This window comes from Pituophis catenifer, unplaced genomic scaffold (assembly GCF_029215685.1).
Source record: "Pituophis catenifer annectens isolate HBS135680 unplaced genomic scaffold, rPitCat1.0.hap2 SCAF_3, whole genome shotgun sequence".
Lineage (NCBI taxonomy): Eukaryota > Metazoa > Chordata > Lepidosauria > Squamata > Colubridae > Pituophis > Pituophis catenifer.
In genome coordinates this window covers 117176863-117191650 of record NW_027256883.1, presented here as the reverse complement: position 1 = coordinate 117191650, position 14788 = coordinate 117176863, and the positions used below count along the sequence as shown (strand labels likewise).

The 14788-nt window shown below is 39.6% G+C and overlaps 1 protein-coding gene across 1 annotated transcript in view; it reads right to left on the bottom strand.

The window, feature by feature from the left end:
* PLA2G4A (phospholipase A2 group IVA) overlaps positions 1-14788 on the bottom strand; it is a 53621-nt gene that overhangs the window by 8439 nt on the left and 30394 nt on the right. Inside the window, exons 12-14 of the mRNA XM_070939291.1 lie at positions 13406-13474; positions 12471-12713; positions 5196-5380 (exon numbers count right to left, since the gene is read on the bottom strand). Of these exons, the coding sequence (XP_070795392.1) occupies positions 5196-5380; positions 12471-12713; positions 13406-13474 (497 nt within the window). The remainder of the gene's footprint in view (positions 1-5195; positions 5381-12470; positions 12714-13405; positions 13475-14788) is intronic.

Genomic DNA, 14788 nt, shown 5'->3' with positions numbered 1-14788 from the left:
GTAGCTTTCTCTTGATTTCAATATATTTTTCTTCTGGTAAAGGAAATACCTTATTTCCTGCCATAATGATATCACTTATTTCTTTGCTTCAGTTAAGAGTTAAGAGAACATTAAATAGGGAAAATGCAATAAAAATGTAATCTTGTTTATTCTTTTGGCACTCATTTAATTATTTGAACTTTGAAAAAAACAGAGTTAGAGAAAAAAACCTTACAATACAGTGTAAGATGGTTCTGCCTCAGAACACTACAATCTCATCTCATACTTCCTTTCTATTAGAAGAAAATCATGACTGCTTAAATGTTTTATTTGTTAATAAAATATGTTCTATGAATAGCAGATATAATGATCTCTCTCTCTCTCTCTCTCTCTCTCTCTCTCTCTCTCTCTCTCTCTCTCTCTCTCTCTCTTCTTCCTCATGTTAGTAAAAAATAAAAACCCCAGTATCTGTTCAACAGCTGAATCTCTTAATACACTCTGTGGAAACTGAAGAATATCATATTCTAAATAATGATCATTTGGTGCAATATTGGATGGCCCTTCAACATCTGTTTGTGATTAGCTGTTAGATAAAATAAATGTTAGACTTTATTGCTTTTCAAGATCCTAATAAAAGGGCAGAATTGTGGTGGTACTCTTCAAACTACAAGAATAATAGAGAGAATCCTATTTCTTTTTCCCTCCCTGCGGAAAACATGGTGTCCATAGAACAGGAAGTATAAAAGCATAAACCAAGCTTTCAAACAGCAACGTTTGAGAATGTTACTATATAAAATCCCACATTTCAGTTTATTAGTAGTATTATTAGGTCGCCAGTAGCTTTTTGTGAGAAACACTACCCAATGAGTTTGGTATGGTTGCAATTATAAATGTAACATTTAATTGAATATAAAAGGGTGGATCTCTATAAAACAAGAGGGTCATAACATTTCCTGCGTCATAAAGGCAGTTTCATGTAATGCTACAAATTATGCTGACACTTATGGCTCAATTTCTATTTTTTTTCCATGTTTCCCAAAAGCCATGACATTATTCTCAAGTGTCTATTGTATGATCAATGTGCCAAATATTTCCCCAAATGTATAATGTTATCTCTATCTGATATTTTTCCTGGTAGTATTACGAAGTCATATTTACAGCACAATAAATGAAATGAGAATTTACTTCTTTCAGTGTGTCAAATAAGCCACACGCATAGTTGTATACTCAACAAAATCTCTGAACGGTACATTTTCCAAAGGGGTATGGCATGAAATGGCCAAGTTTAGGCACAACCATTGTTTAAGATATTCTAGTTGGAGCAGATGTTGAGTTTCAGCCCACCCACATTTTTCTCAGATGGGAATAAATATGTAGGACAGATGAGGACACAATATAAAGCAGAGAAATCTGTTTTGTGTTTCACTCCTTTGGACTTATTCCATGGAGGGTGACTTGGCTAAGCTATCCTTGCAATCATTCCACAGGACAATAAAAGACTTCTGCTAGTGGAAGTTAGTTTCTCCCAAATGGCTAGAATAAGTAATTTCCTGCACACAAAAAAGTAACCCTCCAAATATTATCAAACCTCTTTGGTCAAGGGTAGAATTGTATCTAGTCCTTAGAGCAGATCTAGTTTCCAATCTATACTGTAGCTAAATAACCATAGAAGAGTCTGTTGACGATGATTTTTGCTTGATTAGAAAATGTCCAATCAGAGGATATTTTCTCCCCAGTATTTACCATTCTTTTTGTTAAATGTAATATCTACATCATAAATATATAATAAAATTTATGTTCAGTCTATTTACAACTGACCTACCTCATCTTTTATCCCCTCCTTTCTGTGAGATAGGATTGAGCTGAACAAGTCTGACTACTTCAGGTTTATATAGCTTTATTTATTTATTTATTTATTTATTTAATTTATTTATTTATTTATTATTTATTTAAATTTTTATACCACCCTTCTCCCGAGGGACTCAGGGCAGTGCACAGCCAACAATAAAACACATATATCCATAAAATTTAAAAACAGTTTTAAAACATACTAAATAATTTGGCCCCAATATTATTAAAAACTAAAACAAACCTTAAAATTCATGTGTAAACCAGCCCTGCTTGTTGAAACAATAATGTCTTGAGGGCACGGCGAAAGGTGCATAGGTCAGGGATCATACGTATCTCCGGGGTCAATTCATTCCAGAGGGCAGGTGCCCCCACCAAGAAGACTCTCCCCCTGGGGGTCGCCAGTTGACATTGTTTGACCAACGACACCCTAAGGAGTCCCTCTCTGTAGGAGCGTATTGGCCAGTGGAAGGCTATCGGTGGCAGAAGGCGATCTCGTAAGTACCCAGGTCCTAAGCCATGGAGCGCTTTAAAGATGGTAACCAGCACCTTGAATCGTACCCGGAAGACCACCAGGAGCCAGTGCAGCTCGCGCAAGAGAGGTGTTACATGGCTGTGCCGTGTCGCTCCCATAATCACCCGCGCAGCCGCATTCTGGACCAGTTGGAGCCTCCAAGTGCTCTTCAAAGGGACCCCCATGTAGAGATCATTACAGTAGTCCAGGCGGGAAGTGACAAGGGCATGAGTGACCGTGCACAAGGAGTCCCGATCCAGAAAGGGACGCAACTGGTGAATCAGGCAAACCTGATAAAAAGCCCCCCTGGCCACAGCGTCACATGTTCTTCTAGAGACAGCCGTGCATCCAGGAGGACACCCAAGTTGCGAGCCCTCTCTGAGGGGGCCAAAATCTCCCCCCCAATAGTCAGCGATGGAACCAGCTGGCTATAATGGGACGCCGGAAACCACAGCCACTCGGTCTTGGAGGGATTGAGTCTGAGCTCGTTTCTCCCCATCCAGATCCGCACGGCCTCCAGGCACCGGGACATCACATCAAGGGCATCATTGGGGTGGTCTGGGGTGGAGATGTACAGCTGAGTATCATCAGCGTATTGATGGAACTTCACCCCAAAACCACGGATGATCTCACCCAGCAGCTTCACATAAATGTTGAACAGGAGGGGCGAGAGGACCAACCCTTGCGGCACCCCACAAACAAGGCACCTTGAGGTCAACCTCTGTCCCCCTGCCAACACAGACTGCATACGGTCATAGAGGAAGGAGAACCACCGCAACACGGTGCCCCCCACTCCTAACCCCACCAGCCGGCGCAGCATGATACCATGGTTGATGGTATCAAAAGCTGCTGAGAGATCTAATAGGACCAGGACAGAGGAACAACCCCTGTCCCGAGCCCTCCAGAGATCATCAACCAATGTGACGAATGCCGTTTCCGTGCTGTACCCTGGCCTGAAGCCCGACTGGTACAGATCTAGATAGACAGCTTCATCCAGGTACTGGGGAAGTTGTCGCACCACCACACTCTCAACAACCTTCGCCACAAAGCAAAGGTTGGAGACTGGACGATAGTTCGCTAATACAGCCGGGTACAGGGAAGGCTTCTTGAGGAGGAGCCTCACCACCACCTCTTTCAAGGCGGAGGGGAAGAAACCCTCATTCCAAGAAGCGTTAATAATCACCTGGAGCCAGCCTCATGTGACTGCCTGGGAGGCCAGCACCAACCAGGAGTCCAATAAACATGTGACTGCACTAAGTCTACCCAGAATCCTGTCCACATCCTCAGGAGTCACATGGTCAAACTCCTCCCAGATAACACTCTCAAGACCCACCTCCATCACCCCATCTGAACCTACCCAGTCAGAGTCCAAGCCTTCCCGAATCTGAACAATTTTATCATGTAGGTACTGCACAAAATCCTCAGCCCTACTCTGCAAGGGATCTTCCCGCGCTCCCAAATGAAATACGAAGCAGGTCACCCTAAACAGGGCAGCTGGGCAGTTATCTGCAGACACAACAAGAGCGGAAAAATAATTAGATTTTGCCGCTCTTATCGCCACTAGGTAGATCTTAATAGGAGACCTCACCAGTGTTCGGTCAGATTCGGAACGGCTGGCCTTCCAATGGCTCTCCAGGCATCTTTTCCTGTGCTTCATCTCCCTCAGCTCCTCGGAAAACCAGGGAGCCAATTGGGATCGGCACCAGGTCAGAGGCCGCAAAGGCATGACACGATCTAAAGCTCCAGCGGCCGCCCTATCCCAGGTGGCCACCAGTTCTTCAGTCGAGTCATGAGCCAGAGTCTCAGGGAATGGCCCAAGCTCCGTCAGGAACTTATCCGGATCCATCAGGCGCCTGGGACGGAACCACCTAGTTGATTCCGTCTCCCTGCAGCGGAGGATAGCGGCTCAAAAGTCTAGTCGAAGGAGTGAATGATCTGACCATGACAAGGGCTTGATGGCTATATCTCCTGTTTCTAGATCATTCAGCCACTGACCAGAGACAAAAATCAAGTCCAGAGTGTGTCCCTCCATGTGAGTAGGGTCTTGAACTAACTGGGTCAGGTCCATGGCCATCATGGAAGCCATGAACTCCCAGGCTGCCTCTGACGTTTCACCGACAGATGGCAGGTTGAAATCCCCCATGACCATAAGTCTGGGGGTATCCACCGCCACCCCGGCTATTACATTGAGCAGCTCGGGCAGGGCCGCTGCTACATGGCAGGGAGCCAGGTACTCAATCAGCAAGCCCATCTGCACCCCACGACCCCATTTCATAAGGAAGGACTCACATCCGGCTATCTGAGGTACAGTGGCCTCCCACGGACAAAGACTTTCCTTTATAATAGCCACCACCACCCCGCCCCTACCCTGAGCCCTTGGCTGATGGAATGCGTGGAAGCCTGGTGGGCACATTTCAATGAGGGAAAACCCCCCCCTCCCAGCCCAACCAGGTCTCTGTAATACCCGCCAGGTCAACTCCCCCCTTTTGAACAAGGTCGTAAATGAGGGGGGCTTTGTTTATCATGGACCTGGCGTTGCACAACATCAGGCCCTGAGGATTTGTGCAACCCGGGGAACGAGGGATGCATTGGGGACCTGAGTGCACAATCGTTCGCAAACAGCGAGTGCGCACTCCTGAAACATGATATGGCCCCCTGCTACCACCATATCTGCCCCTCCCACCCACAATGGGTGGGAGGGGCACTTCTAATATTGGGAGCTCTAATATTGATCTTTCTTGAACCTGGTCCAACCTCTAAGCCACTACTCAGAACTTGTTGGAAGACTTACAAACTTAAAATCTAGAGTAAGTAGGTTGTCAATTCAGGTCCATAACTGCCCTAGGTTACTCACCTTAAAAGGAGGACTAGAATCACTGGGGCGAGCAGAAAAATCAAACGAGATAATAAGATCAACTCCTCGCTGAGGTCTTAAGATAAGTGGATATGGCAAATTAAAAGTAAGTCCACTGTCCACAACATGAATTTTTTTACTCTTTACATCCAGAGGTTCCAATATCCTGTCAAATTCATTGGGATCTAGGAAAAGAGAGGTAATGATATCAAGGATTTATTCCATTTTCCAAAACAAATTCTCATGTTTCAAATTAAAAAATACTTGGAAGTTTACTTGTAAGAAAGCTAAGAAATACTGGGATCGTGTGTGTGTGTGTGTAAATTCAGAGAATTCTAAAATTGAATGCATAATTGAAACCAGAGTGTTTTGTTCTACATTTGATGGACACACAAAATGATCAAAACAAAAAACATGAGATTCTTTTCTTACACAGGATAACAGCAGCAAGGCTTCTTTAAATACAACAATGAAACGATTCCCAAATATCAACAATGGAATATCAACAATGGAAGAATAGATGAAGTTAATGGAGTTGGTGAAGAAGATGAAACTGACTATTTGGTCGAAAGAAAATACTTTATCTAGCTTTGTTTCTTCTTGGAAACCACTTTTGGTCTTTTTCCTCAAAGCTGAAAGAAATGAAACTTTAACCTTGGGATCTGATGACTAGAACTGCTTATAACCACAGAAGCTCTGTATGCTATGGTTTTCTATAGTTCAAAGGATCATTGTATTTCATGCATGTACCAAAGAAAATCAGAACTTATTCTTTTCTATACCATTTCCCCCTTCTTATCTACACCCTTCCCCCACTGTTGTTTTTTCCCTGCTTCCCAATTTTGTCTTTGCAACTTTCTTTTTTGTACTTTATATTCTTTTTAAATTCAGTAACGTTTTGTGAAAAAAAATACTTGAATCACATATCTGGTTCAAATAAAAGCAAGCTATTATTTATACTGTTAGAGAACTACTGTAACCAGTTTCAGGATATTTACAGTGATAAGTCCAATAATAAGTCTAAGTGATGATGGGGAGAGGAGGGGTGAGCATTGATTCACACATAACTCACGTTATAGATGAGTGATATTATCCTTTAGTCTCTTGGGCTCACTACTCGACTCTACAGTGTGGTTAGACTGCTGAAAGTACAACCCACATTCATTGTGTACTTTGGAGCCAGTCAATATCTCTCAGACTAAACTACCTTATTGTGATTCTTTAAAGAGTGGAAGGGAAGGAAAAAAGGAAAAGAAAGAAAACTGTGCATCTTTTTTGAGCTCCTGGATGAGGTGGATGGAGTATAAATGCAGCGGACTGCATAATTTGTGCCTGCAGCAACTGAGAAGAGACAATCCCAGTCAGTTATACATTCTCTTCAAAAGTGACATACCTATGGAATGTAGATTAGCACGAGCAAGAAAATGTGTGTGAAAAACAATGTAGCTGCATGAAGCAAACATTTTAATGCTATCATTATTATTAAAATAGGAAAGCCATTCACAAAAAAAAAACCCTACCATTTTGCTTGTTTAAAGCACTGAATGCTATAAGGCATGGCATAATAATCCAGTGGAATTACCCAATGTTTATTCGTGATATCCACATCCTTAATATTAGCAAAATAAAACCTTAATGGATTGCCTTGGTCAACCCTCAGATGTGGTTTAGTAAATTGAACAAAACCCAGAAACCAAGCGCTAATCCCTAGTCCTTCCATAATGCTTCACTTTGAAATGTTATTAATAGTATGGGTAAACCAGTTTTCTTTCCTGTAAATATCTTGATTTGTTAACTGATGTTAAGCCTAAATTTTCTAGTTTAAAAGCCATGAGGAATTCTAATTTCATATAAGCCAGAAAATGAATCATAAAGTGTCAGGAAAAGGAGGATGGGACCACACACCTTTTTCTTCGCTTGGATGCCAAAGATTTTTGTCTGAATATTTCAAATTTGGTGGATACATTTTAGAATCTGTCTAAGAAGCTACTTGATGTCTTATGAAAATAGTCAAAAAATAAAATATATTCAATTGCAACAAATGCAATCTAACTGGAGGAGGATCAGGGGACATCTGTATTAAATGAAGTTTCTTAAGGGCCGTTCTCTATTGCTAGAGTTTTTTTTTTTCCAAGATGAGGCAGACATAACCTCATCTTTCCACTCTATTGTTGCAATTACTTTTGTAGAGCTTTACTAGACCATGCAGAACAAAGTTTCATATGGATGGATAAATGTAAAATCTAAGAACAAATGCACATCTGGGTATTATTTTGTAAATACAAATTTGGCATGGAAAACCACATTTGGTTCAGATTATTCCAACCTTGTTCCATTTGTTATTTCCAGTTGCAGCTTCCATATGTACAAGCAGTTCATTTGAAATAATACATTTTCTCTTCCAAGAATTAATTAAACCAAGAGTACGTGAGAAACAGAGACATTTCCTTTCCAGAAGTGCTTTTAAGGAAAGCCAGAAATGTAGAAAGAATTTTTGTTTCACTTTGAGTCTGTGCTTGAATGAGAACTTAATAAATACAGGGTACAAAACCCTCTATTCATTTTCCACTGAAGAGGGAATTTGGAAAAACATCTATTTCAGCCACTTCTGCCATCCCAGAACAGTTGGGAGGACAAAATGAAGAGAAAGTTTCTGCTATAGGCAACACTTTGAGTTCCTAGTTGAAAACTAGACTTTAAATGTAAAACCATCTAAAAATAAAATGTCAGTCCCCGTTTCTTCAAAACTCTCTCTATATACCAACAAATAAAGATATAAAAAATAGCCATCCTCAGTTAAGGGAGTCCCTGCAGATTGCTGACTACAGAGGGCGGTGCTTATCTCCGTTTTCATTTCTGTGGTCATGTGGCCAGCATAGCGGTATGGCACCTATTTACCTACTTGCTTTTACAGGATTTCATACTGCTGGGTTGGTAGGAGCTGGGGCAAGAACAGTTGTGAGCACTCTGGTCTCAAACCTGGGTCTCAAACTTGGGCTGTTGGCTTTCCAGATGACAAACCCAGTGTTTTAATTGCTGAGCCACTGCATTGCCCGCTCTCACCTAATCTAACATATATTGACATGCACACACCACTATAGAAGTTATAGGATACCTGACTTTCTCAAAGAAGGAAACAGATAAATAAGAAAAGATATTCTAGATTTCCTTCCTTGAGAGCTTTCTTAATGGGAGGTGGTAAGGAATAAAATCCTGAATACTGAGAAGTATGTGTGGCATGGAGAAACGAGACATTTTTTTTCCTTCTTATAAATAATTAGCAGCAGGGATTATCCAGTGATCTCAGGAGTTTTAGAACAGACCTAAGAAGTAACTTCTTCATAGAATGTATAGTGTTTTTTAAATTTATTTATTACCACAAGATGTGGTGATAGCCACTAATGTGGGTGGATTTAAAAGGGAATTGGATAATTTATTGGAAGAGAAGTATTGCAAGAACTATGAGCCTTGAAGACTCAAGTTTGCAGCTTGGGGAAGTAAATTTATTTATGGCTGAGATTTAGAGGCTGACTCCCAGTAGCTTACATCAAATAAAAAGAATTAACCACAAAAAATCCTCCGCATCCAGTTAAACCCATTCCCTTTAATAAAAAAAAAAAAAAGAGTTGTAGAAATACAAGCATAGAAGAGAGACATTTCCCTCCCTGCTTGTAAGTATCCCTTGGTAGACTATTGTGAGAAACAACATGGTGGATTAAAAAAGTTATAAGGAGTAAAAAATAAAGATAAAGATTTTTACTGTCCAGTTGTATCTAAGGGGTGGTTTTCTTCTCTGTTTCTCAATCAATGGAGACAGCATTGTCCAAAGACATTTTCTGTGGTCATGTGGCCAGCATAACTATATGCCAAAGAGCAGGGAATGTTGTTACCTTCCCATCCAAGTGGTACCTATTTATCTACTCGCATTTGCATGCTTTCAAACTGTTAGGTAGACATGATGGGTTGTGGGGAAGTCAGGTCTTGAATCAGGGCTCAACATCTTTAACTGCTGAACCCCTTTGTTACGAGGTGGCAGATATTTAAAAGAAATATTTTTACTGAAACACTTTTCAAAATGTATGCTATTTTAAGCTTTAGATAGGATTTATAGTTCCATCTAAGCTGATATTCTTTCAAAGGAAATACTTTGAGGCGAAGGGATTTATTTTAGAAAGCAAGAGTTCTAAGTATGAAAGGGATTGTATGAGAATATTCATAAACTAATCTTCCAGATTATTTAGTCTTCATTTACATTTGAACAATTTTACTACAAATAAATAAAGGAGAAAATTGGTGAACTGGAATCAAGTGTTTCTTGTTATATAACTTCCAGTAACTAGGAGGAGTGAATAAAGAAAACTTTGGGAGGTGCAGACATAACAGAAAAGTTCATGTGTTGGGAGCCAAAAAAAAATATTGGCAGATCCTAGTTAAAGTGCCTAGATTGCTATACTCCATGTTACACAATGGAATGAACTACCCTATTCTTCAAGCAGCTGCCCAGTGTGTTTATTTACCCAAGAATTGATAACGTTTATTTACTCAGTATCGGACCAAGAAAAGTTGTCAAGTTGGGTTACTGATTATTGCTTCTGCTGGGCATCAAATGTAACAGTTTTTACTTCATGGAATATTTAGTGGGGAATATTTAAGTCTTTTATATATCGTATTCTTGTTATATTGTATATACAATAAAATAAATGTTTACTTAAATAATATGACAATTGAGGGATTCAAAATGCTTCCTTCAATAGAAATAAGAATTTAACTTTCTAATCAAAAGACCTCAGACAGGCAAAAACAAACTGAGGCAAGAGGAAACCAAATCTTATATTATATGAAGTTTTCCTACTGCCTGAAACTTATTTCTTAATTCTATATTTTTTTCCACATGGAAAACATAAGACTACTTAAGAATAAGTACAATATAAGAATACTTCCATAAGACTTGAGAACTTCCCTACAAAGCTCTTGCTTAAAGAGAGACTGCTAAGCAATATCCTGCCGTAGGCAGGGAATTGGACTGGCAGACCTCCAGCCCTATATGATTCTATGATATACCTGGCAAAAGGTTTTGGAAGGGCATTTGCTGTTGATGAGAACAAATATCTCCATCTTGCATCAACTGAGTCTAAGATTACAACTATTCTCGGATGATCCTATATTCCATTCTGACAAACCGGCGATAATCTTCTCAATGACTTGAATGAACTAAAATGATCAAGTTTGGCTGGATCCAAGAATGGCTTCTAAGAAAGGGACACACCATTACCTCTTTCAGAGCTTATGGACATACCTTCTCTCACAGAGAGGTCTAAATCATTACATACAGTACACCTACATGTTGCCTCTCTGGTACCTTCACAACTAGGAAGGGCATGGATTTAACATAAATGTAGCTGCACCAGTAGTGGGATTCAAATCCCGGTGCTACCAGTTTGTTATCGTTAGCACGCGAGCACACACATTCACTTTGTGAGCGCGCTGCGCTTCTGCGCATGCACAGAGCATTTTTTATGACATCTGGGTGGGTGGGCGGAGCCTCCCATCGCTGCCACTACCGGTTCACCCACCACTGAGCTGCACCTATAGCCCCAAGGACCCTGTGACCACATATTTCCCACCACATATTTAAAATATTCACCATTTTTAATTAAAAGCTCCTTTGGAAATTATATTAAAATATGGGATACATTTAGTAATAGAAATGATTAAAAAAACATACAAATAAGCGTCAATTTCCAGAGGATATACCACTGTTCTCATTTGGTTTGATTTTGATATAATGCCATTAATTAGAAGGATAACCTTATAAACACACTCATGAGAATAGTCCTTCTCTATTCCCTGATTTTCCCTAATCATAATTTTCAAGGTTTGGAGACAGCCAAAGTAATCTTCCAGCTTACTATTTGAATAATAAATATGACTAATAATAATAATCCAACTCCTGACATCAGATTGTCGGGCTGCTTCTAATAACCAAGCTATGTAAGACAAGATCAGGAAGTGTCAAAATTATGTTAATTGTCACAGCTTTCCACAATGAGAATGCTGATCATGTTAGCTGTCAACTGTCTCCACCCCACAAGATTAAAGTCAGATGTCTCTTAAGTGGTGAGAAAGGCATGGAATAGAAGTGCTGGATTTAAACTGTGGGAGATACAAAAAGGGTCTGCACTATCCTATTGACAAAGGGCAGGCAATTGCTTAAAGTGGCTTTATTCCAGTATACACTAAAGATTGTTATACAGTTATGTGTCAAGTGTCTGCTCTGTTCCAACTAGTGTGCCTAAGAAGTGTTTTGACAAATTCAAGGGCGAGGAGGGTGGGTGATGGAGTGAGTGAAATTGGTTATGTAAGGCCCAAGCTATGCATAACTCTTTAGGTATACAGATAGTCCTCGACTTACAGCCACAACTGGGACCAGAATATATGTTGTTAAGCTGCTAAGTGGGTTGTGCCCAATTTTACAACCTTTTTGCTGTGGTTGTTAAGGGAGTCACTGCAGTTCCGTGAATCAAATGGTCGTTAAGCAAATCTGGCTTCCTCATTCGACTTTGCCTGTCAGACACAGGGAAGGTTGTAAAATGGTGATCACATGACCCCAGGATGCTGCTGCAACCCTTGTAAATATATGCCATGGACCAAGCACCAGAATATTGATCACGTGAACGTGGGGAATGTTGTGATGGTTGTAAATGGGAACATCGATTGTAAGTCATTTATTTTCAGGGATGCTATAACTTCAAATGGTTGCTAATGGTTGTAAGTCAAGGACTATCTGTATTTTGAAGCAAATCTCAAAAAAAAAAGAAAAAGATTGCTGTCAACCCTGAAGCTGCTTGACGAGACAATTTTGAGACTTCAGTGCTGAAACATTGGAGAAGAGGAATAGGGAGGGGGGAAGAGATAGTTGGGGTGTTGTAGCCAAAACAAAATACTTTCTCTTGGGAACCAAGGACATTCCTGCAAGTGCTCAGAAGGAAGGGACTGGAGTCACCTAGCAACTGGACAGCATCCTGATTGGACCATGTGACTGATTGTTTTGAGAAAGTGAAAAACTTTTACTTTTAATTAGGTGAAAACCATGAGAATATTCAGAGTCGGTTTTCATCAGCCTGTGCCAATATGGCATATCCAATAAACTTATTTTTGGGGGAAGTTGCCTACCTCAGAGTTTTATCTGCTATGGGTAGGTTACTTGGAACCCTTTACATTTCATTCTGTCTTACTGATCAGAGAAACAGAATGAAGAAACATATGGATTTTCACCTGTTACAGCAGTATCCACGTCATCATCTTCCATCGATTCCTGAGTACTGACACCAACGAAAGGGGATAACGGATAGCAAGTATTGAGATTCAAACCCAACATGAAATTGTGGACTTTGCCAGCCCGGCCCTCTCGGGTGTTGAAAAGGGCGCTGTCGCCTACCAGTGCCATAAACATCCTCTGAACCCAGCTTTCCTGGCTGCTCTGTTCGTGAGATTTTTCAGCCTGGGAGTTTTCCGAGCCTGTTTCAGAAGGTTAAAAAAAAAGGCATCAGCATCAGCAATGAAACCTAGTTAATTAACTATTCTCCAGCAAGCAGGTAACAATGAAGCCAGTACTTAAACATTAAGCAGCACATCACTGTTCCTACATGAACTTACTACCTGTGCTCAGAGAAGTTAAATTGTGTCTCATCACTGGTCTGCAATGTGGCAATACTAACATTTCTTTCTTTCTTTCTTTCTTTCTTTCTTTCTTTCTTTCTTTCTTTCTTTCTTTCTTTCTTTCTTTCTTTCTTTCTTTCTTTCTTTCTTTCTTTCTTTCTTTCTTCCTTCCTTCCTTTCTTTCTTTCCTGCCCATCTCATGGTTCAGGCCTACATTGCAGATTGTTTTAAGTATTACAAGATGACAACATATGAAAAATACTTTCAATATCTTAAATGTAAAATATAAATTATAAGATCATTTTTAACCTATGCTTTTTTAATCTGGGACATAACCTGGACATTTAAACATCTATCTTTAATTTTAAAAAATAAAAAATAAGCATAAAAAATAAGATGTATGAAGCATCCAGAAATGTTTAATAGGGGGAAAGTACTTCTGTCCAATTAACACATAGTCTTGTTTGGCTCTTTCGGTTATGTCTTTCTTTGGTTAGGCATTGTCCATAAAATATTTTCTAGGCAGTGTCATGATTGGTAACTTTTCTTACCTTTTGGCCCCTGTGATTCATCATCACTATCTGAATCATTGCTTACAATCTGTCGCAACCTGATATTTTCTGTGAAAACAAGGAAAGAAACAGTTTGATACTTTAAATATTGAATAAACATGCAGAAATGGAAGAAATTAGAAAATATATTAGTACTGGGGAGGGGAAGGCGGTCAATCAGAGTATTTCTTCACTGCAGTTGCCTTCCATTCTGTAAACACAAAGATAATATGTGTCTTCTGTGGACCATCACATAGAACAGAGATGGGGAACAATGGCCCTTTTATGACCTGTGGACTTCAACTCCCAGAATTCCTGAGCCAGCCATGCTGGCTCAGAAATTCTGGGAGTTGAAGTCCACAAGCCATAAAAGGGCCATTGTTCCCGATTCCTGACATAGAGACTGGAGCATGGCAGCAATATAGGGCAAAGGAAGTTGTCTGTACTTACTTAAAGATTGTAATCTAGCCTAATTTCCCTATAGAGGTACTTTAAGGAAAGCAAAGTCATTGTGATATTTTCCTCTTTTTTTAAAGTTAATTTGAATTTTGCAGATTTTTTTAATTCCAAAAGATTTTCCATCTCCATAAATATCAAAGGATAGCTAAGTAAAAATTGGAGGCATTGGATTTTTTTTCTTACAAAGAAAGCTGCAGTTCATGCCACCTTCTGATAAAAGAGATTAAGAAATAAATACATTATTTATGAAGCTAGTTTCTTGTTCTCTGACACTGACTTCCTTTTGCTGTTTGCTATCTGATCTAACTATTTATTATTATTACAGTATTAGGTAAAATCAAAGGAAACACCTTTTGGGGGGGGGAACCCTTATACTTTTTTTTTTTTACTTGAGCCAAACACACTGTCTGAATGATAAGGCACACTAGTCTTAACCGAGTCAAAAGCAAGCCCCAATATAGTGTGAGAAACAAAGTAATCTAACATTCAAGCTTCTGAGGTACAAGTGAGATTCAGTAGCTTACAATTTTCCCTACTCTGCTTGCTGTCAATGTAATAATAGCAATTAATGTACTTTTATTTTCTCTTTTCACAGTAGATCATAGAAGATCTACATACAGTATTAGATTTTTAAAAAGTACTTTATAGGTTACTTAAAAGTAAAGCCTATAAGATCATGACTGGGATCAGAACCAAGGGTACACAGGGAAAATAATTTAAGTCTTTCTCATAGCTATTTCCTTTGGAAAATGACTCTAGGGTGGAAGGAAAAAGATTTTAAAACTTCCCTCTCCATTCAGATATACAATCACATTTAAGTAGGATTTATCATTTGCAATAAAAGAAAAAAGTGAAGAGAAAGCTTCTATATGTTCTATGCAATATGTAATTTGATCTCTAGGGTGGCTGGGTTCTATTTATATT